Source organism: Barbus barbus, assembly GCF_936440315.1.
Source record: "Barbus barbus genome assembly, chromosome: 23".
NCBI lineage: Eukaryota > Metazoa > Chordata > Actinopteri > Cypriniformes > Cyprinidae > Barbus > Barbus barbus.
Genome location: NC_136751.1, coordinates 13,668,714 through 13,694,286, shown reverse-complemented (window position 1 = coordinate 13,694,286; position 25,573 = coordinate 13,668,714). Strand labels below are relative to the sequence as shown.

At 39.7% G+C, this 25,573-nt stretch overlaps 1 protein-coding gene across 1 annotated transcript; it reads right to left on the bottom strand.

Moving 5' to 3' along the window:
• Positions 1-916: 916 nt before the first annotated feature.
• LOC306843154 (protein mono-ADP-ribosyltransferase TIPARP-like) lies at positions 917-24,187 on the bottom strand. The gene is made up of 6 exons (XM_079374449.1): positions 24,046-24,187; positions 21,735-22,600; positions 7,916-8,102; positions 6,994-7,181; positions 4,964-5,239; positions 917-1,954 (listed from the first exon to the last, which is right to left on the bottom strand). Exons 2-6 carry the CDS (start codon positions 22,574-22,576, stop codon positions 1,507-1,509), a joined length of 1,941 nt encoding a protein of 646 aa, XP_079230575.1. The 5' UTR covers positions 22,577-22,600; positions 24,046-24,187; the 3' UTR covers positions 917-1,506.
• Between the last annotated feature and the right edge of the window lie 1,386 nt (positions 24,188-25,573).

The window sequence follows — 25,573 nt, the reverse complement described above, 5'->3', positions numbered from 1 at the left end:
CTGTCCTTTGCCTTTCCCTGCCACCTTGGTTGTTCCAGCCCCCAGGATGCAAAGCAATAGGAGCTGTAATAATTCCTCGAGGGCAGTCAGGCAGACAAACAGCACCTGGTTTTTGTACAGGTTCCAGAGCCGTTTGTGGAGCAATCTAAAACATTTTATATCTGGTTAAATTTCTGACATCTGTCAGGGTCTATCCCACATTGTGACTCAGCCTTAATACTGAAAATTACTTATCACAACATAAGGTCAAAGATGTGTAAAGTTCAGGCAGAGAAACAAAAGGAAAGATTGAGGGTTGGAATAGGGGTTGGGTACTGTGTTATCAGGCATATTGGCAGAGACTTCGAGGGACCTGCTGTTTCCTAAACTGGCCGACTCCAGGGTGGGAAGGGTGTTCCCTTGCTGCCTCCTTTCTCTTTCTGGTACTCTGGGATTCATTAAGCATGGAGCTTAGGAACCCAGAGTCCTCTGGAGAGAAAGGGCAAGAGGGGGAATTGTGTGGGTTAAGAGAGCAAGAGAGAGATTTGTTATTCTGAGAACATGCTTAAAGATTAATCACATATAACTCCAGGGTTGGTTGATAAGAGTGAACTATTCTGTAACAAGTAAATCCCTGCTGTCAAATGTTAGCATTTTAGCAGTGTCTGACTTAAATCCCTTTCACTCTCTGAATGTCATGAGATGCCTTTTTTGTTGTATCATCAACTAGATGTATCTAGATACTCAAAGGATAAGCCTCTGTTCCTGTCATCATGTTTTCATTTTCACATTGGCACCACCCATGTAACAATGCCATGTGAATTGTTAGATAACCACAGGGTATGATTAAAAAGGTCAGAGGCAAATGAGGTCAAAGATGTACAGTAACTGTAATGCCGCATTACTACACTTTACCTTAAAACAATGCAAGTCTTAACATCAGCCACATTCTCTTTAAATTGTTTTTATTTACTAGTTACATTGACTAACATAAATAAACAATTTATTTATGAACAAAAGGCACACAGTTCAATTATAAACAAGGAGAACATATTTACAACTTCAAACAAATAGCAAGTATGGAACGCAAATGGCAGCAATGGAAACGGTGAGTTTTTGGGGAAAAAAAAATAACAATGTGAAGCTGCAGCAACAGCCTCGAGTCCGAGTGGAAAGCCATTGATGTGCCTCTTACTAATGTGGGTTCCAATCCATGGTCATCCATAGAAGCCACAGCAGAGACACTCATCCACACATATGATTCACACACTAAACTGTCCAGCACAGAGGAGGGACGCCACACACACATGCACACAATCCCCATTTGTATTCACAGGGGCATGAGAAGAAAGGTCCACTGAAAGGTCACTCAGAAACCAGTGAGGGTGGGAACCATATTCGAACACATCCCATATGGTCCATGAGTCCCTTTTGGATTGCTGGCGCACAGCTACTCCTGTCTTTTTTTAAAACTGGCCGAATGTGCGCACAGGTCTCTTGTGTAGGAATCCAGATGTGCAGTGATCTTCAAATAGCCACTGTATTGCCCACCTCTTCATACTGAATGATGAAGTAAGGATAACTCTGATCATCGCTGAAGATGACAAAGATCTGTGGGTCCATCCAGTTGTCCACGCAGGAGTCAAATAAGTCGCTGCAGGCATCTCTTGGATTCAGGGGAGGTGGTCGGCGCATGGAAGGGTTGCCCACTGTGAACTTGCCCGTCAAGACTTTGGCCAGAAACATGTAATGCACACCGCGGGGCGACCGTTTGGAGAAGTTGTGAGAATAGACAGCCTTGCGTGCAAAGTAGCTGCCTTGGCCGAACATGGTGGCATGCTTGCCGCACACACGTGGGTCGAAGTTGTGCTTACAGATGCCCTCCACCACATCCTGGGACGTGCCGTGGAACAGGTGGCGTTCGTTCAGCATGCAATCCATCTCTGACATGCGCCGTGACATGTATTCTTTCTTCCTGTAAAGAGAAGGAGAAACATACATTTTAATTAACATCGTAAAAAGCCAAAACAATAGTACTGACAGTATTTACTAAAGATGTAAAGAGAAGGATTAGCGCTGAAAAGACATTTTTTGTCTTTTCAGCAGACATTTGTGGACATTTTTGTGCCTGTTTTATAGGAGGAGAGTATTAAAATGAATCACGCAACATGATTTACTATCATTTGCACTTGTCAAATTACTGGTATTTGCACCATTATTTAACACCCAGAATAAGCATGTCTTAATTTGCACTACTCTTGGTTGATTGTGCTGGTCATTATGGAAATGATCTGGCTGCGTCTGTGTTCTTTAATTTGCGCATTGTCAGTAAATCACCTATAGAGTTTAGTAAATCTGTTCAGTAAATCTGGCCCTAAGATTGTGTGAGACAACCAGGATTCAAACTAGCTGTCCAGTAACTTTGTTAGGAACTGCAACACAATGCATGGTTTTCATTGTACTATAAGAACAATAATTTTATGCAAGTAGATGAACAATTCAAATTAAAAACATACAAACTATCAAATAAAGAAATATCTGTCACAGCCTTAATAAAATATAGCACCCTATGTTTATCTAGTATCCCTGCATGTGATTTACAGAGGCTAGGGATGCACTATTACAATTCTGATAAGCTGATAGTTATCTTCATGTTCTGGACAATAATGAATAAATTGCCCATATTAAAATGAGATTCTGTCTTGCCTAAAGAAATTAAAAATGATACACTAAAAACTATTGAAATTAATAGTTTTACACAGGTCTTTGTCTTTACAACCTGACATCTAATAAATCTTCTCAATTCACTACTGTCAAAACTAACGTTAATTTTGAACCCTGATGCCAACAATTACTGTATGCAAACTTCTAGGACTAAAATATAACAAACTTTGTTGTGTCAGACCTCACCAGCTATCCTTGCACAAAAACAAGACAACAAGCCAAACTCTGGAGCGCTCAGGCTGTCATCTGGTCAAATGGAAACAGTGAAGTGAGAGGGTACAGAGAGGGTGAGTGAACAGATGAGCGCCAGGGACCTGAGTGAACCCAGTCAGCAACAGGGCTCCATTAGCCTGGAGTCTGTGCCTCTATTGTTGTGGGCATAGGGGACGCAAGGTCAGCCTGGCTGAGAGAAACTCTCTGATCAGTGAAGTACTCCGTGTGACACCGCCTGGCCCTAAATGACCTCAAGTGACCCTACGGCCACTGACAAGGCTCAGTTGTCACAATCATGGACTGACACGCTCACGCACACATTGCCGAAGAGCAGTGACTCCATATGCGTCAGTAAAGTCATCACTCGTGTTGTTTCAGCTTCTACTTTCATCTCCTTTAAGCTCTTTTACACCAAGCTACTCTGCCATCAGTCTGTTTTGTTCTTTCTTTTACTGATGCAAACAAATCCTCTTTCATGCTTACCCAGTGACATTCTCTCTCGCTCGCTCGTTGGCCAACACCCTGGAAACACTCAGAACTATTGTACAAAAGATCTTCACCTGCACAAGCATATGAACACACCAACCTTTATTCCTTCAGCTCTCTTTCCCAGGCTACTACAATAAGTGCTTGCAAGGGGATGAACTAATCGCTGGATTTGTTGTGAGGTTCACTGAATTGAATCTTTGAATGATATTAAAGAGTTTGTTTCAGACACGTAGTAGCATGTAAATAAGACATCCACACCTCTAGATTCAGTTGGTCTCTTAGGGATATATAGGATTTCAGATTTAATTCACCTCAATAAGTATAGCAAAACAAGCAAACTATATTTAATTTTATTCTATAGTAGTTACTGCCACCAATAGCAGTAACATTGCACAGTTCTCTCTGTAGCAATTTCGTTACCAAAGCAAAAACTATTGGAATTATTTAACTGGTCGAAAATACAAACACTAAAAGGCTGTTACAGTTTTGTTGTTGTTGTTGTTTTTTTAGTAATGACTTTTGACAACACTATTCTATTGATGCCTATTTTTACAGAAAGTACCAATTCTACACATAATTTGGAAAATTTGTTCATCTCTCTAATAGTTGGTTGGAAAAAAAAAGATTTGCTATGAACGTAATACACAGTACTTTCCAGGAAATATTAATAATTTGATTTGCCTTCAGTACAATGACTAGGCTATATTAAAGCTATTACTTATTTTTTAGAAACCACATGTTGTCTATATTATCATGCTTAATATTTTCCCACACAGTATAAATGGGTCAGTCTCCACACATTTTAATATGTAGCTGCCTTCATATTTTAAGACAGGGGGTTCATTGTATTAAGGGTCCTTTGCATAAAAAAGTTTGAAAATGACTATGCTAGACTATCAATATTTAATATACCTAAACTGTTACCACATTATACTCTCTACTGTGTGTTCGTAAACAACAATCACTCCAGCAATGGCATTACTAGACACGGAAATATGCAAGGATTAGCTAATCGGTTGCATGCTTAAGATAGCAGTGGAGAGACACGCACGCACAAATACACCTCATGAGTCAGCAGCAATAACTCTTTCTTACTGACTCATCCCTTTTCTGTAACCTATCGTCCGCAGATGAGGGGCACAAAATGTCTTTTTAAAATACACAAAGGCCCCAACACTAGCACCCTTTCCTCTCTCAAGCACTTCCTCTGTACATGTTCCACATCTCACACACTGAGAAGTTCACCTCACGGACCTACCACAAAAAAACCTCTGTTTCCGACCAACAAAACTTAGTAAGAACCGTTAACACGGTTGAGACCAAGCAGCTTGAAAGCAAACATCAAAGCCTCAAGAGTCGTGTTCAGGGGTGCGGCTAAATACTCACTTTACAGACGTTTATGAAACACAGCTCTGTCCTGATAACCTTTTATTGTCTATCTTCAACCAGTTCGTAATGTCAGTGTTTACTAAACACTGCTTTAGCCCCAGATATGTAGTCTAAACAACTATGAATATCACAAAGGATCTAGACATTGTTTCAGAATCTCCTACCACACCTTTTGTACTTCTCCCAGAGGAAGGGGTTTTGGACACGGAGGATCTTCAGGATGCGGAATTTGGTCTCAGAGACGGTTTTGTGGAAGAGGCTGTAGACGGTCCGGTAGGTGCGGTCATCCCGGGAGACAGGCACCTGCAGGAAGTCCTGACCGGTGTTCATGGGTAACCAAGTCTCAGGGTACACTTTGGAAGGACCGCTCGACGTTGGAGAGAGAGGCTGGTTTCCAGAACTTTCCAGGGAAGAGAGAAATGCTGAGGAAAGGCCACCAAGAGTCCTAAAGAAGAGAGGAAAACATGTCATTATTAGTCATCTATCAGACACTTTTACCCAAAGCGACTTACAAATGAAGGCAATAGAAGCAATCAAAACCAACAATAGAGCAATAATATGTAAGTGCTATGGCAAGTCTCAGCTAATATAACGCAGCAGAAATACTAAATACGTAGAAATGAATAAATAAAAAAATAATTCTAAACACATTATTGGTCATTTTTTGCCATGGGACTGAAATTGGCATTGACAATTATGAAATTTCACGAATTTCTTCTGAAATGATGGTACTTGTGAGTTATGAGTCTGCAGCTCGAGGTTAAATGGAGGTCAGGGTTCTGTCCTGTGACTAAACATTGCACTTGATTTCTAGCAGGTAAAGGTTATGCCTCAAATCAGTGTGACTACCTTATGAGTCATCTTTTAACTTTTATCTTGCGCTGCTTTCCTCTCTCGACAAGATTGCTAGTGCTGGAACTGCAGCAATTCCTTTACAATATATTTTTGAGAGGCACTGAGGAAAAGCAAATGAAAAGAAACTAGGGCAATCATTTTGAAGAGATATGCAAACACTTTCTGGAAAGCAACTGTTAAGGGTCTGTTTGTTAAGAGTGTCTGTGTGTGAATGAAAGGGTGATTTATGCCGCTTGCTGAGCATTAACTCAGCTGGTGCAGGCAGCGGTTCGGCCAAATTGTCAATCGCACAAATGAGTTCCACCCCTGTGCTCAGGACAATGTGTTCCTGACACTGCAGGACCCTTTAAATGGGTGGACCAGCATTGCAGTGGCCTCTATCTGACAACAGGAACAATCCCTACTTGAATAGCATGTCTAATTTAAACATTAGTAGTAGAAAAAAAGTGTTGGAGACTTCACTTTATTTTCATAAATCAGTTCAAACTGCCCGTTTCAGTAAATCAGTTTAAACTGACTGAAATTCAAACTTAAAATATTGTGATATATAATAATATTGTCAAAAGGCTAAAATAATATATTGTACAGTCCTGATTTTGTTCCATTAATGCTGGGGGGTGACAGCTACAGCTAGACACTATTGAGAAAAAAAATAAATCCAAAAAAAGGGCGGAAAAGATTCAAAACTGATGTTCGTCTTAATTTACATGTAGCTATATGGGAACATCCAGAAAAATATCCACATGTTTCTGACCCTTCACAGGCCTGGGTGACTTAGTAGACGTAAGAGATGAAAGAATTTTATATGGTCACATTAAACTCTCTACCACAGGTCTGGAACCCATTTAACCATCCTCCCTTCTCCTCTACCTTTTTACATCTGTTACATTCAATTTTTTCCTTTTCCCCTGTAAATAAGCACACATCACATTTTAGTTGACAACATATGTAACAGAGATTTCTCTCCTTATGAGAATTATGATAGACTAGCCTAGGCTGCAGTCCATGTTCTAGCTTAAGGTGAGTAGGAATATTATGTTTCAGGGAAGTGTTTTGGAGGCACAAGCAGTACTTCAAGCAACTAAAATAAGACACACGCTTTAAACCCCTCACTGATGGGAATACTGCAAAGTCCGATATGTTCTTGGCGAGCAGTGAACCGCTTGCGAATTATCTTGGGGTTTCGTAGCGCATCCAGAGGAAACAATGCTGTGTGTGGCTCTTTTTGAGGAACCAGTTTTTGGTACAAAACTTGTTGTTACGGGATATTCAGTGTGAAATCAGTGGTGTATAACCACTTTTTAGGACACTTAGTGAGTGGTGAAGTTAAAAAAGGATACTCACTGGAGGTAAGGCGTGAGCGTGATAGAGGACCTGAACAGCGGTCGTCTTTTGATCTGTCGGCGGAAACCGAAAACAGCATTTTGCTGGAAGCCCTCGCGAATGTTCAGGATGTACTGATTCTGCAGCGTGATGAAACGGACCTCCTTTAGTCCTCGGCCGCAAGCCTCCTCAATCAACCGAACCACTGGCTGTGAAACAGAGAAAGAGAGAGGAAATGAGTTTGACAGAGAAAGAGAGAACCACAGAACACTTAAATGTGCTCTGACTCCCACTCAATTCATCTGGAGCACTGGTCAGAATGTATCCATCATAGGAGATTTTCAGAGGAAATAAAAAGCTTTGTTTTCAAAGGAATGCTTATGCAATGTTCTGATTTCAGGTGCTTGTGAGTAGAACAGGACGTCTTCTCCGGTGTGTGCAAGCCAGTTCGACTTGAGAACCAATACACAACGCAATCACACGTTCATTCTTTGAGCCAAGCGCACACACACACACACACACACACACATGCACACACAAATATACACTAACTCTGAGAACTATTTATGTCCGCTGTCTTACAAAAACTTTTAAGAACAGGTTTAGGTTTTATTTCCATTCTAAAATCAAAAAAGTTTGAGGTCAGCATGATCTTTTAATGTTTTGAAAGAAGTCTCTCTTTTTACAATAATAATAAAAAAAAACAGTTTTCTATTTTAATTAATTTTATGATGTATTTTACTCATTTTACTTTAAGCAGCCATTAGTCCAGTTTTCTTATCATTACTCTTAAAAACAGTTGTATTGTTTAGGATCCTTTGATAAATAGAAGGTTTAAAAGAACAGCATGTTTATTTAAAATAGAAATCTAATGTAAAATTATAATTGTCTGAAAGGAATTATAAAAGAAAGGAAAAGAAAGGATCAGATTGGTGTGTCTCACCTCTGAATATTCCCTCCAGCCAAAGTTATCTCTACAGTAGTACTTCCAGACAGTCAGGCAGTTAGGGGTGGGGCTTGTGTTTGTGGGTGTGGCTGTGGAGCTGGAAGGCGCGGACAGACGCCTGACGAGGTCAAACTCCAGGTCACAAACTCGCATGGCACTGAAGTCCAACGTAAACACTCGACCGCTGTACGTGAAACAAAAGTAAACAGATGTAAACACAAAATCCCAAACACATGACAGTCACTTACACAGAATAAAAACAGTTGGTTCAGTTCACGACAGCTAATGATCTGTCCTTGAGCCACAACATTAATAAACATCCTAGGCCTTTGAAGAAAAACAACATCTTATACCTAATTTAATTTCCACAAAATTCCTTGGGCTTATTAGAAAACTCTCCCTTGCTCTTTGTGGTCCTGAAAAACCCAATGAAGGGCGAGATTGTCCTCTAGACGGAGGGGGATGGAACGGTGACCCCCTGTCTGCCCCCTGCGTTCAGACCCCGGCTTTTTAGGTCACCCTCCAGGGGTGGCGGCTTGCTAATAATGGCCTCATCGATCACACTTACTCTCCAACACAAAGAGGATTTGGGGTTAAAGGTGAAATGTCTGGACAAAAGTGGTTCAAATAATGCCCAACCCACACGCAAACCCAAAATTCTACCGGTGGAAGAATAAGAAGCCTATACAGGCCGGTCAAATGATATAAAACGTTTACAAAGCACATACTCTCAAAATACTTCTACTCAAAGATGGTCACACACAAATCACAAACCATCCACTATTAATGCCCATTTGGGTTCCTGAGGGGCCAAATATGCAACTGCACAAATACATTACATGAAAATATGACATCGAGGAGTGCAAGAAACTTAAAAATAATCATCCTCCCACTCAAACACACCTGTAAAGGTCAAAGACCCAGACAACTGCTGAGTGTACTAGACTGAAACTGCCCGACACACTCAAAATCAACACAGCAGAAAGTTTTGAGAGCTAATCTCAGAAGGACACCGAGCTCTGACAGGATGGGTGGACTGAGACCTGAAAGAAACACTCACAAGCGAACGTGGTGGACAGACGCGAGGTAGACTAAACACTGGAAGTCTAGAGAACAGAAGAGGGGGCCTAGCAGAGAGAAGACCTCAACAACCTCACAAATACATACACAAAAAATACAATTAAATAGCAAGAGGCTACTTGTGAGCATTACCAAGCCTCCAAAACATGGCTATAGTAGACTAAACATGAGAACATTGATCAAAAACAATCTATGTTGCAATGAATTGACAAAAAAAAATAAAGCACAATAAAATGCAGTGATGATCTCAATCCTTTTTATAGGTTTTATTTTAATGTATCTTACCAACAAGGTAAAAATCGCTGCCCCCACAAAAATATTTTTTAATGGTAATGAGACTGTATGACAATGTGCTTATTCGTCATGAAAATAATGTCACCATAAAAAGAAAATCTATTAGATTTATTCTTTTGATTTTTGGAATATGACCAGGATATTTCTCAATGACAACCATCATTTTAAAACGTTTGAGAAAAAAGCATCTGAAAGAACGAAGTGCAGCACATAAGCTGCCAAAACTGCCATCATAATAGAAGATGGCAAAGAACAGATAGTATAAGCAAATGAAGGTTATTCATCTTCGCTCACTCACGCTCACACAATGCCTTACTATCTTTGAAATCTTGCCAACAGACACCAAATCTGATCTAAAAAATGCATGGCAAACAAAACCAGGCCCAGACTTCACATGCACGCATGCACGTGTGAGAGAGAGAGAGAGAGAGAGAGAGAGAGAAAGAGAGGGAGGAAGATGCTTATCATTGCTGTGTTAACTGACCTACTGAATCGAGTCAGCCCAAAACACACGTATGCATAAACCAGCCATTCACACACACAAAATGTGGTCTCCATGAGCTTCTCTCACACACAGTGATGTGTAAGAGGGCTTCCCAGCAGTCCTTTCCAAAATTAAACCCACTGTGTAAACAAGTTAAAGGGTTACTTCATCCAAAAATTAAGATTCTGTCATCAATTACTCAACGTCATGGTTTTCCAACCCCATATGACTTTAATTCCATCACAGAAAGAGAATGAAAATAGAAACCTCTGACTTACAAATGAATCACTCTTTTGAGTCAGATTGTTGTTAATAAATCGATTCTGCTATTTCACAACAGTGTTAGAGTTAACTAAACCTAAAACTATTTAACAACTGTTTTCATTCATTGAAATACAGATAAAATATAAAAACTGAATTACCACTATAACAAAAAAAAAGGAAAGTTAAATGGACTTGTTTAAAAAAAATATATATTAAAATTGCTTAAACTTAAATTAACATAAATAATAGCTAATTCAAAACATTAATAAATGCTACAGTATGATACAAAGAGTACTAGTTAATAATTAACTAATACTAGTTCACAAAACTGGTTGGAACTGACTGACACCATGAGTGGTTTACAGCTCACCCGAGAGGAAGATTATCAGTGATTAATTACATATTTGAGTGTTTTTAACACAATCGCGGTTGTGGCTTCAGAATACTTGATATATAGCACACAAGAACTCATTTTGAGGCATTTTTATGCTGTTTATTTTTTGGTCGTTATTCACTTCAATAAAATTTTCCATTTAAAATTTCAAGGCAACAAGCCAGGTTTGGAGCAACTTAAAATGCAGGCCCTGAAATCATCCCAAAACCTTCAGCATCTTCTAGAATGGTCCTTACTCTCTTTTTCATAGCAAAAGACTCACATTGTGTCCTCTCAACTGGAACACCACGGGCTTCAATCATACACACCCAGAATCACTCTAAAGCAGCATGTTCAGGACAGCCTGTCTTTTACAGACAGTTCCGGGCACAAACACACATTCTGCCCTAGCAAGCGGCTTCTGGCTCAGCCAACAAAAACCAACAGAGAGACCGGCTCCCCATGCTGGAGACCAGAACACAGCCGTTTCAGCACTTCCATCAGGTCATCAGAGCCAAGGCACCAGATAATACCAGTCCAGCAGCCAAACTTGAACATTTAGAGGCGTTAATGTCCTTCAGAACACTAAAAAGGACACTAAATCCAGGATTATTCAAACACCCAATTGCAGGTGGACAAAATGTATGGGTGGGGGGGGTGCCAAGTAAACATGGGGAGAATAACATTGACAGCTCTGGAAAAAATGGAGACATTGTGACAAATAACTTTGTCTCGCATGCCAGACAAACAACACACAAAACCAGAACATCCAGACAGGGAATGTGAAAGTCTAAGCCTGAAAATGTTCTTACTAAGAGGTACGCCTCACTAGAGTTATGTCTCATAAAATATTTTCAACACAAATAAAACCATTTACGATATATAGGAAGAGCATAAAGCTATAAGTGACATCACTAATTAAAACACTGCTTAATCCAACCAGTGGTCTTAAATAATATTAACTTCAAAAATATATATTTTCAGTGTTTTTTTCCCAAAACATTTCTATATAGCTGTCATTTCTGTTTATTTCAGTTTTTGTTACTGTAGTACTTCAACTTATTTCAGTAATTATCAATTACTAAATCATTTTTTTAAGTAAGGTTTTAGGTAACAATAACAAACTGGCTCAGATCATTTGGACCTGCAGGAATATGATGAGAAATGTTTGAGTTCATAAGAAAATGTCTTTAATTTTGAATAGAATATGGTATGTTTGCAATTCTGAAGACAGTCTTGAGCTCTTCTGTAAGATTACTGGGGTCTAATAAAAGCAGGCGACAACATCATCAACAACATCAAAATATGTAAAATATCAGAATCAATAATGCAAATCCCTCTTTTGAATGCAAAAGACAACAACAACAACATTATCAGATTCCCTGGAATCTATGTACAAAATGTCCGCGCTGACAAAGAAACGCTATCCCTTGTACAACAAATTGCCAGAAATCTACAGATGCAAAACTTAAGATAGGGCTGAGCTTTAGTTTCTTAACAGAAATGACCACTCATGAGTTTCACAACCCAAATATCGTTCTGCAGGAATCATTCTGTTGCTAGTTTCGCTCTGGGTTGTTGCTGACTCATACTAAGTCATCTGCGCTCAATACAGCAGCAGAGACACGCTCGACAGTGCCAGCATTTCTCCTCAGGGCTCGTGACCGAGAAGACCGGTGTGGACACCGCACTTTCATTCCACCTGCCCTTCTGCATCTAAATCAGGAGCAGACAAAGGCCATTACCAAGAACGATAGCTATCACTTCCCAGAGTGAAAACACAACAGCAAAACAGATGAGAGAAAACTGGTTTGGGTAAATGAAGAGGCTCTTTATAACGACAGAAAGAAAGAAGGAGAGTTTGCAGCCCGTTTCTTTATGTTCTTTCTCTCTGCAACACTCGTTCTTTGTCCAGAACTCTCTGCTTGTACAATGAGGTACAATGAGGAAAGAACAGGGCATTCTGGGATTAAGGAGGAATGGGTGGTCACAGAAGTGACTGCACTGGGAGGTAATAAATAAGTGTCTCAGAACGACCAGAGCTCTCTCGCTACAACATTTGTGCGTGATGTCATTTCTCAGACGTGATTCTCGACATGGAAAGCCGTCAGTGGGACGTAACGTAGCTTGGGTTTCACAACACTGCACTTTAACACGAACACATGCACATTTGTATAGCGCTCAGCTCGCGTTACCCTTTTCTTTTGGATGTGCATCAAGGTATGCGACACCTAGCACGCAGGGTTTCACTGTAGCACGCACACACACACACACATGCGTGCCGGCTTTACTGACAGACTAGGTTTCACTGTAGCTCACCCACACACACTTTTCATTTTCGTACAAGTGCTCGCTTCTTTTTCAAGCCTGGCACGCCGAGCTCAAGTTGGTATTACTTGATCTTAGTTCTGCGTTCGACACTATAGACCATGACATACTCATAGATCGATTACAAAACTATACTGGTATTCAAGAGCAGCAATATCCGTCAGGGCGCCTGACAGACCGAGTAATAGCATGGTGATAACAATAGAAGTCCCAGTGCCCCCTTACCCTGCCTCACAGACAAAGCGTGGTCACCCCATACAGAGAACCCCGAGATGGCTTCAATCCTTTCGGCCTCTTTCCCTCTCTCTGCTGCTAAAAATACCCTTCCGGCCATTAAATTAAGTGCAAAGACTGATTCTCTCTGCGCTCATCAGCACAACCTACTTATGAAGGCACAGGCTATTCTAGTCTACATCCGGACACACACAATTCTGAAAGCAAAGAGCTGTATGAGAGTGGACATAAAGATTTATAAGCGCAATTAGGGCTGGGTGATATGATGGTCTACATCCAAAGGTCCAAATCTGAATTTTCATCAATGTCAAAGGTCCGGACCGGAACAACTGGATTATTACAAAACTTGTTTTTAATAAACATACATAACATGCATAACAAATAAACATTAAAAAAACATGCATAAAAATAAAGTGTCCTTTGCATTGAAAATACATTAATAACAAGTGTAAAAGTGTCAAAACAATTAATTTTAGTGTCAACAATAGAGGTCGACCGATAAGAGTTTTTCTCTGGTCGATGCAGATATTTAAAAATCAAGGCAGCCGATGGCTGATATAAGATGCTGATTTTTTTGCCGATATGTTTGGCTGATTTCGGACCATCTCCAAACAGACATTAAAAAACTAAACAACTGATTTACAAGTTTAACATGAATTTATCAAAGTAGGAAATACACTTAGTGCTCTTGAAATACGAACTGAGGCGGGTCCGGATCCGCACCAATGTCCGGACTTTGAGATGCACTGTATATATCGTTAGTGCAGTATAAAGTGTCTATTGTTAGAAATTTTGCTATATTGTCTATTCTGTGGTATGCAAATCTGCGTAACATAGTACTACTTCAGTTTGAGTGGTAAGGAAACATGCATGAATGAGAAAATAAAGAGTGGGACGCACTTGATAGAGTTATTAAGCACAATAAGTAGTGAAAAATAACTCAATCTGCTGCTCACGCTGTCTGACAGACAACATGCAATCGCGAAAACAGATCTCTTTCTTGTTTTATTGTGCTTGAATGGTCAAATATGCACACAATTATGTCAAAATGCCAGTCGCGTGCAATATTCACATAAACACAGTCGGTTATGTGTTAAATAAACAAACAGCTGGGCGAAAACCAGATGTGCATCAGTATATTGGATCCCTGTAGTTGGTCTTAAAGGGACAGCAGTCTAATTTACTTGCTGCTGTCTATCATTATTAAAGTTAAATCACTCACTGCACTTAAAAATATTGTTTTTAAAGAATTAGTTCATGTTTGATTGATACAGTGAAGACTATGCACTTTATTCAAATTCTGTAATATTTCTTACTAATTGGATGGAGAGAGTGTAATTAAAGGCAATAAAGAGTGTTATGGGAAACAGAGAGAAGGAGAGGAAGAGGGTTGCGGTTGAAAAGCCAGTTTCACCTCTCTTTATGTTTCTCGCTACCTGTGAGGTGGAGTCACCGGTGAATAAACTGTTCTGCTCTTCCTGTAACCCCTCCTAAAGCACTGCATCACTTCGATGTCCCCCTGACACAATCATGAGGCAGTGTTCATCGTCACGGTGACCATGACCTGGAACTGCCTGATGATTCACCAGTGCTGAGATCAGCCAGTGTACACACACACACACACAGCCTCGTCTGACTCGACTCGGTGAGATGTAAAAAGATTGAGGACGAGGTGTACTTAAAAACACTATCCAGCAACATTAAATTATCTTGAATAACCTGAAAAGTAAATTGTTATATGAAAGGCACTTTTAAAAAGCCTGTTTAGTGATACAAGATTAAGTTAAAGCATCGACTAAAGCCTGAAAAACACTATGTTTAGCCAATGCACGAGTTTAGTGGCAATTTTTGACCTTATGGAGAAAACTGATTATCAACTGCTATATGTGTTTATATAAAGTGCTTTCTGATATACTTCGGAATGCAATACCACATGAAACAGATCACAAAACTGTTTGTGTTCATGTACTTACTAAGAGTATGTTGCAAGCCTTAGTTTCACAATTTAAAACCCATATACACAACCGCATTTAAATGAAGTTTGAAATCCCCTAAACTACTCGCTCCTGTCCTGATCTAAACCAGCGATAAGCAAAGCAACATTTCGGTTTCTCTCAGCTGTAAACAAGAAACATGGATGCCAAAAGTTTGGATTTGGCTATTTTAAAATAAATATTATTTAAATGTTGAATACTGTATATGATCATAATGGTCACACTTGATTTGAAGGTCCAATTCTCGCCATTAACAAACCATTAGCTACGACGTTTGCCTCAATAAACTCAATTAACAGTTAGTGAGGTAGTTGTTAAGTTTAGGTATTGGGGATTAGGGATGTAGAATATGGTCATGCAGCATATGTGCTTTATAAATACTAATAAACAACCAATATGTTAATAATAGGCATGCTAATGAACATCTAGCCTAGTTAATAGTGAGAATTTGTCCCTATACTAAAGTGTTACCATCATAATATACTTTAATGATATACTTTAACATATTACTACTTAAATACCGCATTTTTATTCTCAGCATTCTCCTTCTATCAAACATAATTTATACATTTCCACTAGAAAACAGGGTTGGGGGCAAATATGAGACATCTGTTAATGAGTCAGAACTAAAAAAGAGAGTGATGTCACTACATAAACAACTAGTTTAATTTAGTACACTTCGAAAAGTTTTACATTTGAAAAATCTGAATTTTTGGAGAGTATAGTTTACTGTACAATACAGTTTGCAACTTCTATAAATAATTAAACTCAGTGTGTACAGAACTAAAGTCGTGATGAAACAGAAAAGGAAAGAGGTGATTTCTTCAGTATTGTAATACATCCAAGTCAAACAGACTATCAAAAAAGAAAAATATGTAGTGCGGAGACTCGGTTCTACTCATTGGTTGTTGATAGGATGGAGGCAGATCTAAATGCAAACTTGCAGACAATTGTAAGAAATGGTTGGGTTAAATTATTGGAAGATTCCAACAATTCAAAAAAAAAAAAAAGAAATGCATGGATGAATTTTTCACAGCAAAATCAATAACATGCATGTATAAAATAGATTTTAATGCAGACTTAAAAAAAAAAAATCTGCAATCACCATTTAAATTTTAAACTCGGTGTGTACAGTTCAAGATTATTAACTGAGAACAGGGGTGACAAGCATATTCAGCAGCAGTGTGTATGCAACCAAAGTGAATTCTTATTTTTGACCTTACATTAACTTGCCCAGTTTAGGCCGTTCTCTTGTTATCTAGCACTTCTGCAAATCAGGGGAACTCGAGCCCAGCTGGCAAACTAAAACACTATACAGTTCTGCTTTTCTGAAAGCTGAATCTTGGTTCTGCTGATTTCACTAGCTTTAAACACACACACACCCGGGGTATTGAAGACAAACAGTGGTAAAAGGGTCAAAGCAGGGGAGGGAGGTGGCTAAAAGTGCAAGTGGAGAAGGAGAACGCATAAAGTGTGAAGGATTAGCAGCCCTTAAAAACCTTGTGCACCATTGAGCATGCCCAAACCTAAGGTCTGTGTCTGGACTGGCATGTTCCACATACAACCACTTCTAAAAGACACGCTCCGATGATTAGCCTTTAACCCGACAACCCCATGCCCCCCTGGCACACATGCTTTAAATCGCCAGTAAAAAGGCACCTCTGAGCCAGCTGTGGTTTGCAGTGTCAGATGGTCAGCTGGAGAAACAAAGCAGACCAAATTCAAGAGGAAAGAGAGAGACATTTAATATTCTACCCTCTACTGCCCTTCATTCCAAAGCAGCAAAGTACAGTACAATCTTCTTACCTACTTAATCCCATGCACACAAAACAACTCACTTTTACATGCTCAGCTTCAGCATCCCGCATGCCAGCATTATTCACACCCAGCATGAGTGTCACAGTCTGAGAAGAATTAAACAAACACACACACTCACGTATGCACCTGATCCCACACTACCAACCCTGAGATAAGGCAGTCACCTCTGCGGGTGGTAAACTCAGCAATAAGACACACGCAGCAAACAGATACTTAGAAAACACACAATGACACGCAGGGCAGCTGCAGAAGTCGTGTCAGCAACGTGCAAACACCTTTTAAGGACACATGCTATATAGTCATATGGCTGCCCACTGCTCCGGGTGTGTGTTCACAGTGTGTGTGTGTTCACTGCTGTGTGTGTGCACTTTGGATGGGTTAAATGCAGAGCACAAATTCCGAGTATGGGTCACCATACTTGGCAGTATGTCACTTCACTTCACTTTTAATTACATACTCCAACAGACAAAGGCTCTGACTGTGATGCTATTAAAGGGAGAGTTCACACAAGAAATTAAAATTATGTCATCATTTACTCACCTTCATGTCATTCCTATTCTTTATGACTTTCTTTATTCTGTGGAACACAAACAAAGTTATTTTGAAGAATGTTTCCATACAATGAAAGCCAATGGGGTCCAAAACAACATCATTTGGACTCCATTGGCTTTCATTGCAGGGACACAAAAACAGACATTTTTAGAATGTCTTTTTAATGTTCCACAGAATAAAGACTGGTAAATGATAAAAGAACAAACCTCATTGGTTCCTGTCAAGCAAGCCCATTCAAGCTTCCAAATGCCACATATGCTCTATGTATGAAAACTGATCAGTGTCCATATGTAAATGAGAGTATAAATGAAATTGGTTCATCATATAAAGCAAAAGTGTCTCTTCAGAAGATCAAACCACTCAATTCATTTGGATTTCTTTTAAAATCCCTTTATGAATTTGTGAAGCATAAAAGAATTGGTGTAACTGACTTTCAGTGGAGGGACAGAAATACAACATACAAAAGTTTGACAATGATGAGTAAATGACAGAATCTTCATTTTCAGGTGACCTTTCCCTTTAAATGAATAACAGCAATGGTTAAAGTTTGAACCAGGTGACTTTTGGATAATTCATAGCTTACATTGGCTTACGAGTAAGCATTTTCATCCAACACTGCACTGACTTGTCACCACACAGCAGCCAAGAAAATCTATTCAACAGATGACTGATTCCCATTACAAATATGTCCAACATTTGAGCAGTTGAACAATCCTACCAAAATATATCACTCCCAAAAATAATCAATGCAGCTGTCTACACTATCTAGTTTTATTGCGCTACAGAAGGATGTACCTGTCACTAAACTAAAAGAATCAGGTAAAGACATTCAAGCTTCCATAACACTGATCCAAAAACAAGAGCTATCATTTAGTAATCAGGTGATATCTACACGGAAACTCTGCTGTAATAAAATCTCTGACTGGCAGTTGATTATAAAGTGCAAAGGGCTTTCCATTCTTCCTCTTCAAGAGATTTAAGGGAATAAATCAACCTCAATCAACACTCTTGACTTCTCGTTTTTTGTTTCCATTCAGGGAGGACGCGCTCAAAAGAGCTGAGGGCAAAGTAAATGCTCTCGTTTCCCTCTTGCTCCCTGTAAAAGATGAAAAAGTCTTCAAAAATTCTTCTGGAGCCCACGGACTGATGGGACGTGCGCTACTGAGCACCATGTGGGACTAAGTCTGAACTGTTTGTTCAGAGAATCCAGCCACTATTTGGCTCTTTCTCTTTGTCTTTGTCCCTCTCAGCGAGAGAGGAACACATAAACATACTTTAGCTGCCAATTCTGGCACCTTTTGTTTATGTTAGAAAGCACATTTAAAAGAGAGAGAGAATGTTAGCACGTTATGACCTGACTCACACTAAAGTAAAAAAACTCTGATAACTGCATGGAACTGAGAAAATACCTTAAACTTATATATAACATGGTAATAACATTGTATTTTAACATGAATACTTACTATCCTTTAGAAAAAGTACTATAAGAGTACTACGATATAGAGATAGTGTCATTTGGAAATACTATCAAATATACATCAGGTACTTCCAAGAATACCATGATACAGTCAGATGACAGTACCATGATACTTTAATGTACACCATCATGGTACCGATATTCATGTATCGTGGTATTTACAGGAATTACACCAAGAATATCATGGCAGCGTCATAGCGCAAATACACAAAAAACACGGTAGTGCCATGGTTCGTTTTCGCAAAGTGCATATTCATTTACATGCTACATATCCAAAGGTACAGTATACTATAACCATTTGTATAAGTGTAAGAGAGAAAGAATGCAGGAAGAACAATTTTATGAGTCAAACTGACGGTGAAGTGTGAAAAGTCAAGAGACCTCACCCATGTGAATAATTTCATGGCCCGTCTAAGGCGTTATCTTCTTTCTCACACATGCAGGCACACATGCACGCAAACACACATGCAAACACCTTTCAGGTCACCGTGCCCTTGGTGCACAGTGAGATTGTGTGACAAACACAATCATCTCACCCTCAGCTGCTCCCATGGAGACCAAACCTTCAGGATCAAGGGTCACGGTTCTCACACATTGCGGCACAATAACACAAAAATGAAAAGCTATTGGGGTGCCTACACATCCATTTCTTAGGATATATACAAGAATGAAGAAAGCATCTGCTCCTGGGGATTACTGCAAGCCAATGTAAACAGCCTGCCCAGTGACTGTGTGACTTGGCATTCAAAAATACAGTGGCCCTGGGGTATTGGGACACTTTGGTCACATTAATAATGATTTGCATTGCATTATCATTAATAATGATCTCAGAAGCTATTTTTGGACATGTTTCACTTTGTTTGCCAACAAGAAAGTCTCACAATACCATATCTTAATTCTAAACTGTACATCTATTTATTTTCCATTGTCAGCCCTTGTCTTGTTTTACTTGAAAAGTCATTGACTGCTTTTTTCTTTAAAATAAAAGCCAATAAGTTTGATATTGTGCCATTGCATTCAAAAAAGAAGCATTTGGACACCTTAGTCAACAAAATGCCAAACCAAGAGATTTTTGGACCTGTTTTTATTTCTGAACCATATTTCTATGGATTTATCATCTAAAACCTTACATTGGAAAATCCCCTGTCTACTATTTTTCTTTAAAATGCCAGTATGTTTGATATTGTGTCTTGGAATTTAAAAACACAGTGGGCCCGAGGCATTTGAACATTTGGTGACAATAAACAAAATGTCAAACCAGACAGGATCTTTAAGTAGTGATTAGACAACCAGAAGTGTCTAAAAACAGTATCTTAATTGAAAAACTGCTGATTTATCATTTAACACCTGAAATATTTCAGTTGAAAAGTCCTTGCCATTTTTCTTTAACAAAATATACACTAAGTTTGATATTTTTAATCTAAAGCAATGACAGTCATACATTTTTAGGTGTGGCTAAAGTATCCAAATTTGTTTTGGGGCAACTGTACATAGCGATTGTCACTCAAACCCTCTCATTTCTGCTTTGAAATGTTCTGTAACATTACACAATGTCTTCAAGAGAAAAAAAATAAAAATCCTCCACGCAAACAAAAAAGATGGGGGGGGGGCAGCAGATAAGGGTGTGGTTTGAAGGCACTGTGGGTCTTACTTTACCCCTGAACTACCAAAGTCAGCAGGAGGTTAATGGTCGGCTTTAGCTATTACCATTAAACAGGTCACTGTGAACCACAATTCTGAGAGCACATGGGCTAAACGGGCCAACAGAGACAGTTAGCCATTCTGTCTATTAAACTCTGTAGACAAAGACCCCCTAAATAGCTGGCTATCCCGCGGGAGAATTTCCATGACAAATCGGCAATGCTATCTTCAAGAAGGAAGCAGCCAGGAGCTGTGTCATGGTGCGCATTAAAAATCACTGTCTCTTTTGCTTTGTCATGACCAAGTGCACTTCCTTTTGCAAACCACTTTTGCATACAGATCAGGCTTGGGACCCAAACAAGACTCTCACAAACAAAAGGGCCCTTTTGTTTAGACAAAAAAGGTCAAAGCCACCACTATTTCAGCTCAGGGATAAACACTGTGGCAATGAAGTGTATGATTGGTATGTCTAAGGACGTTTGTGTTGGAGTGAGTGCAAATGATCAATAAAATAAAATAAAACAGGCATTCATAGAGACTTAATGTGTGCGTGCATGAAAGCGAGTGTGGGTGAGTGAGCGTGTGCATAATTATGTGTGTCTCTAAAGCTCATTTATTTGCGTGTTTGTGAACAAGTCTGCATGTGAGCCCTTCTCTGTCTGTGCGACGAGTGCGTGTGACCGCCTGAGCACAAGCTGCAGTGAGTGGGAGCATGCATGTGTAATGTGTGTGTGTTTGACTGAACTAAGCAGAGGTGGGTCAAGCAAGTTCACGGCTCACAGCTGTCAGTAAGGCTTCCACATGTCAGGCCAGCCAACGGAAGGCTTATGGGAAAGAAACAATCTCTTAGTCACATATACCTCATCAACAACACACACGCTCCTACATACAAGGCAACTTCCTGTCACGTACTGCACTGTCTCACTTTAACTAGGTGTCTCTTTCAATATGCCTCACTGAAAAACAACAGCCTACGCTGGTTTTGACGGTCCCTCTGGTGGTTTTGGCCACTTTTTTAGCAAGTCTGGCTGACCAGCTAAATCAGATAAGACCAGTCAACCAAACTGGATTAGGCTTTTTTTTTTTTTTTTTTTTTGCTTAAGTAGGGAATCATACCAGTCCCTCCCTTGCACCAATTTAGTCTGTTTTCTCACTGAACCGCAAGCTTAGCTTCACTGTACTTGTCCTTATTGGGTAAAGCATAAATGATTGAAGTTGCTCAAGAGGTTTCAGTGAAAATCAGCATTAACCCAGAAGGCAAAACCAGAAGCACTTACAGAAACTTAAGTCTGACATGTTCGTTGTCAGGGTTGCAATAAAGCCTTTCCAGTTGTTCTTGAGAGTCATCCGATATGCTCTGCCAGGTCTGCGTATCTGCTCTGCGGATTTGCCAGTGGTAAGGTAAAACGGTGTGATGCTGGGCACAGTCACTGCCATAGATGCAAACGCCCTGGAGGAAATCCACACAGATCGATACAGCGTCCCCTTGATGCGTGTGATACTGGAGCTGGGTCAGGAGTTCAAACACTAGATCCAAAGAGGCCTCCTCGCTTTTATCCTGAAAGATCTCGCCCTCTTTGATGGCGAGGCAATTTGCACCCTGCAAAGTCTCAGTGGTGTAGATGTCATTTAACTTCACCCCCGAAACGTCGGAGGAGGGCGCCGCCTCGTCGCGCTCCTGGGGCTGGAAGCGACGCTCATTAGCGTCTATTGACACCCGCTGAATATCCGTCACTTTCTGTTCCCCCGCAAGCTCGCTCGCGGCCACAACAGGGTCTGTGCTCTCCTCCTCATCCTCCTCCTTCAGGCACACCTGACTAATCCTCGACTGCTTCTCCACAGCGGCGGTGCATATATTCCGCTGAGGTCGAGCCGGGTTACGTGGAACAAACACTCCGTCCCCTGACACCAGAGCGTCTGAGTTTAATAAGGTGCTCAAAATAGGGTCCTCTAAAGCACGTAAGCATTTTGTATCCAGTTTTCTCTGTGCGTGTTTCTTTTTGAAGTAGGGCTTCACTAACGGGATCTTGTCGGCGAGTCCCATCTGCTGCTCGGTGAACTCTCCAGTCCCCATGGGCAGACCTAAAGCCGGCACAGTGGTGTCAACTGCCTCCTGCATGGTGCCAAAATGTCTCCAGGACACCTATTCACAAAAACAAAGCATATTCACTATATGCATGTCTATAAGTATGGTGTGAGCTGAGGGGTGGATGGGGTGAAAACAAAACGGATGGAGGTTCTAAAGTATGCAGTGTTTTATTTATTTATACAAATTATCACTAATATTACACATATGTCAAGACGTGTGGCTAAACGGCGCGAAAAAAGTCGCTTACACCTGAAGAGGTTACTATAGCAACAGTACGCCGCTCAAGCGCTTCCTATTAAGATACATATCTGACATCACATGATCAAAACACTAGCAGTGCCATTACATGTCGCTTTACTATAGATTTAAACGTTTAGTACATTTAGTGTTTTGTTTAACACGTCTTAACGTTAGTTACCTGCGCGTGCAAGAGGTTTCAAAAGGAACTTTAGGTCGTACGAGATTAGAATTACTGACAGCCTCAATGAATAATTCTACAATGTTTATTCTAATAATTCTGTCTATACTGTGTACACCGCGTGACATTTTCTCGGAGTGAACGAGCGTTCAAAAGGACAAACCGAAACGACCATTAAATCGCATTAGACGTTTATCGCTATATTTCAGCGCTATCAGATCACCCCATTATTAATCGATACTTTTAACTGGGCGTAAACTGAAAACGTTCCTTTCTCGAGAAGAGAGAGGAGGTGGCATTCGAGAAACAGAAAGTTTCCTTCAAGACCCTCCTCCCCCACCAAACTGCAAACAAAATGTTTATTTTCATGATCGTTCCTATGCATTTAACACGTAACAATCATTTCTGTCATTTTCCTCGCTTGTGTTTTCGACATTTCAACAAGCATTAACCATAGTTAAATAAAAGTGAACAAAAAGGTGATATTACCAATTCAGGTTATAAATTGAGATTAATACAATTTATAGAATTTGGGGCAGCATTCAAAATTAAGCTTTCATTTTTAGCGTTGACTTCTCTTTTACTACGTATAAACACCAACCACACGCGCAATTGTGATTCAACGCATCCATGATCATAAGCAAATATCATAAAAAACAATATTCGTCTTGAGTTATAATTTGCGAGCGAATAGCACCTTTTAATTACGCCGCTTCTCGCGATATAAATCAGTCAAACGCAAGCCAAACGGTCTCTTGGGAGTATTTTGATGGCTTGGTCTAGATACAGGGAGTTAGGAGCGTACGTGCCCGCTGCCAATAGCTGCTCGTTCTAGTTCGCACGTACTGCCTGTTAAAGCGATCACTGAGCTCTGGCCCCCGTTCCTCAACAAACACACCAATAAGCTACATTACAGCCAAATCTACCGCTACATATAGATCGGATTCAGTTGAACGATGTATTAGTCAGATTGCAGCTTTTTCCAGTACGCAATGCAGAAACAGCACTCCGTTTTTCCCAATGGATTATATATGTATATATATATATATATATATATATTCCAGATCCTTTCCAAATGTACCTGTAAAACTTCTCGACTCCTTTGATGCTACTGTCGAAGCCAGCAGCCCGTCCCGGGGAATTCGCACTCCACTCTCATACAGGACACAGACAAAGCGTTCATCCGCAGTGCGAAGCGTTAAAGTCCGTCTCCAGGAGCTTCTGAGCGGATCGCAGCTGTTGCAGAACACAAGCGAGATAAGACTCTCTCATCCAATCGCAGCGCTGTGTGGAGCGTGAAGGGGCGGAGCTTTGGCTTCTGCTGGAGCGGAGGAAAAAAATCAGGAAGTTGTCCGATACGTGCATGTGTTTTGACTCACCCCGCTAGTTTTCTTATGCCAGAAATTATCAGGTGTTCTAATTATATGGCCTAAGCTGGATTCACATAATAAAACTCTATCAAACATTTAATTGAGGAAGGGTGAATAGTCAACTGGCACAAATATTCAACAAAATAAGTGGATTTCTGAAGGGCAGTTTTAAGGAATGTGGTCATGGGAGTGTTAGGAAAATTAAACGTATTTGTCATTAGTTTAAAAGACCAAATAAGCATGTTAATAACTGATTTGTTTAAGAGCGACTGTTTTAGGAAGCCAGAATGTACATTGGACATGACGACCCAACACATTTCTACAATAATTGTTCGTCATAAAAAAACAATGTCACTAAACAACAAAATGTATAGGAGCCCAATGTGATACCACAAAATCAGTCATAAGTAGCACGGGGATATTTGTAGCAATAGCCAACAATACATTGTATGGGTCAAAATTATCGATTTTTGTTTTATGCCAAAAATCATTAGGATATTAAGTAAAGATAATTTTCCATGAAGATGTTTTGTAAATTTCATATCGTAAATATATCAAAACTTAATTTTTGATTAGTAACATGCATTGCTAAGGACATAATTTGGACTACTTTAAAGGCAATTTTCTCAATTTTTTTATTTTATTAGATTTTTTTTTTGCACCCTCAGATTCCAGATTTTCAAATAGTTGTATCTCGGCCAAATATTCTATTATCCTATTATATTATCATAACAAACCATACATCAATGGAAAGCTTATTTATTCATCTTTCAGATTATGTATAAATCTCAATTTAAAAAATTGACCCTTATGACTCCTTTTGTGATCCAGGGTCACATATAGGCTGAAAAGATAAACTGACACTTTTGTAAATGCATAAACAACATATCCCGAACAAACACTAAGACAAATATTCATAAACATACAACAGTAAATTATACATAATTACAAGTAACTAACCCTGAAACAAACCCTAGTACGTATGATGTTAATATTACAGAATACTTATTTATTACACTATACAAGGACACCTTAAAATAAAGTGTAACCTATTAATGTTGTATTGGGTTGCGATCTACCAGTGGGAACCCCCTGCCATAGATCATTATGTGATGTGTGACTGAAATGAGGTGAAAGGTTATTCGGTGCACTATGACACAAACTGTTTTCACAGAAACTTTTCACCTTCACTCATAAAAAACCTGCAAATGAATTCTGGAACAGTCACCCCACACAGTT

Coding starts and splice junctions, on each gene's coding strand:
- LOC306843154 (XM_079374449.1), bottom strand. CDS start 22,576: ATGCAGGAGGCAGTTGACACCACTGTGCCGGCTTTAGGTCTGCCCATG. Junction 8,103..21,734: donor CATGTCAGACTTAAGTTTCT/GTAAGTGCTTCT, acceptor TTTCACGTACAG/CGGTCGAGTGTTTACGTTGG. Junction 5,240..6,993: donor ACGCTCACGCCTTACCTCCA/GTGAGTATCCTT, acceptor TCTCTTCTTTAG/GACTCTTGGTGGCCTTTCCT.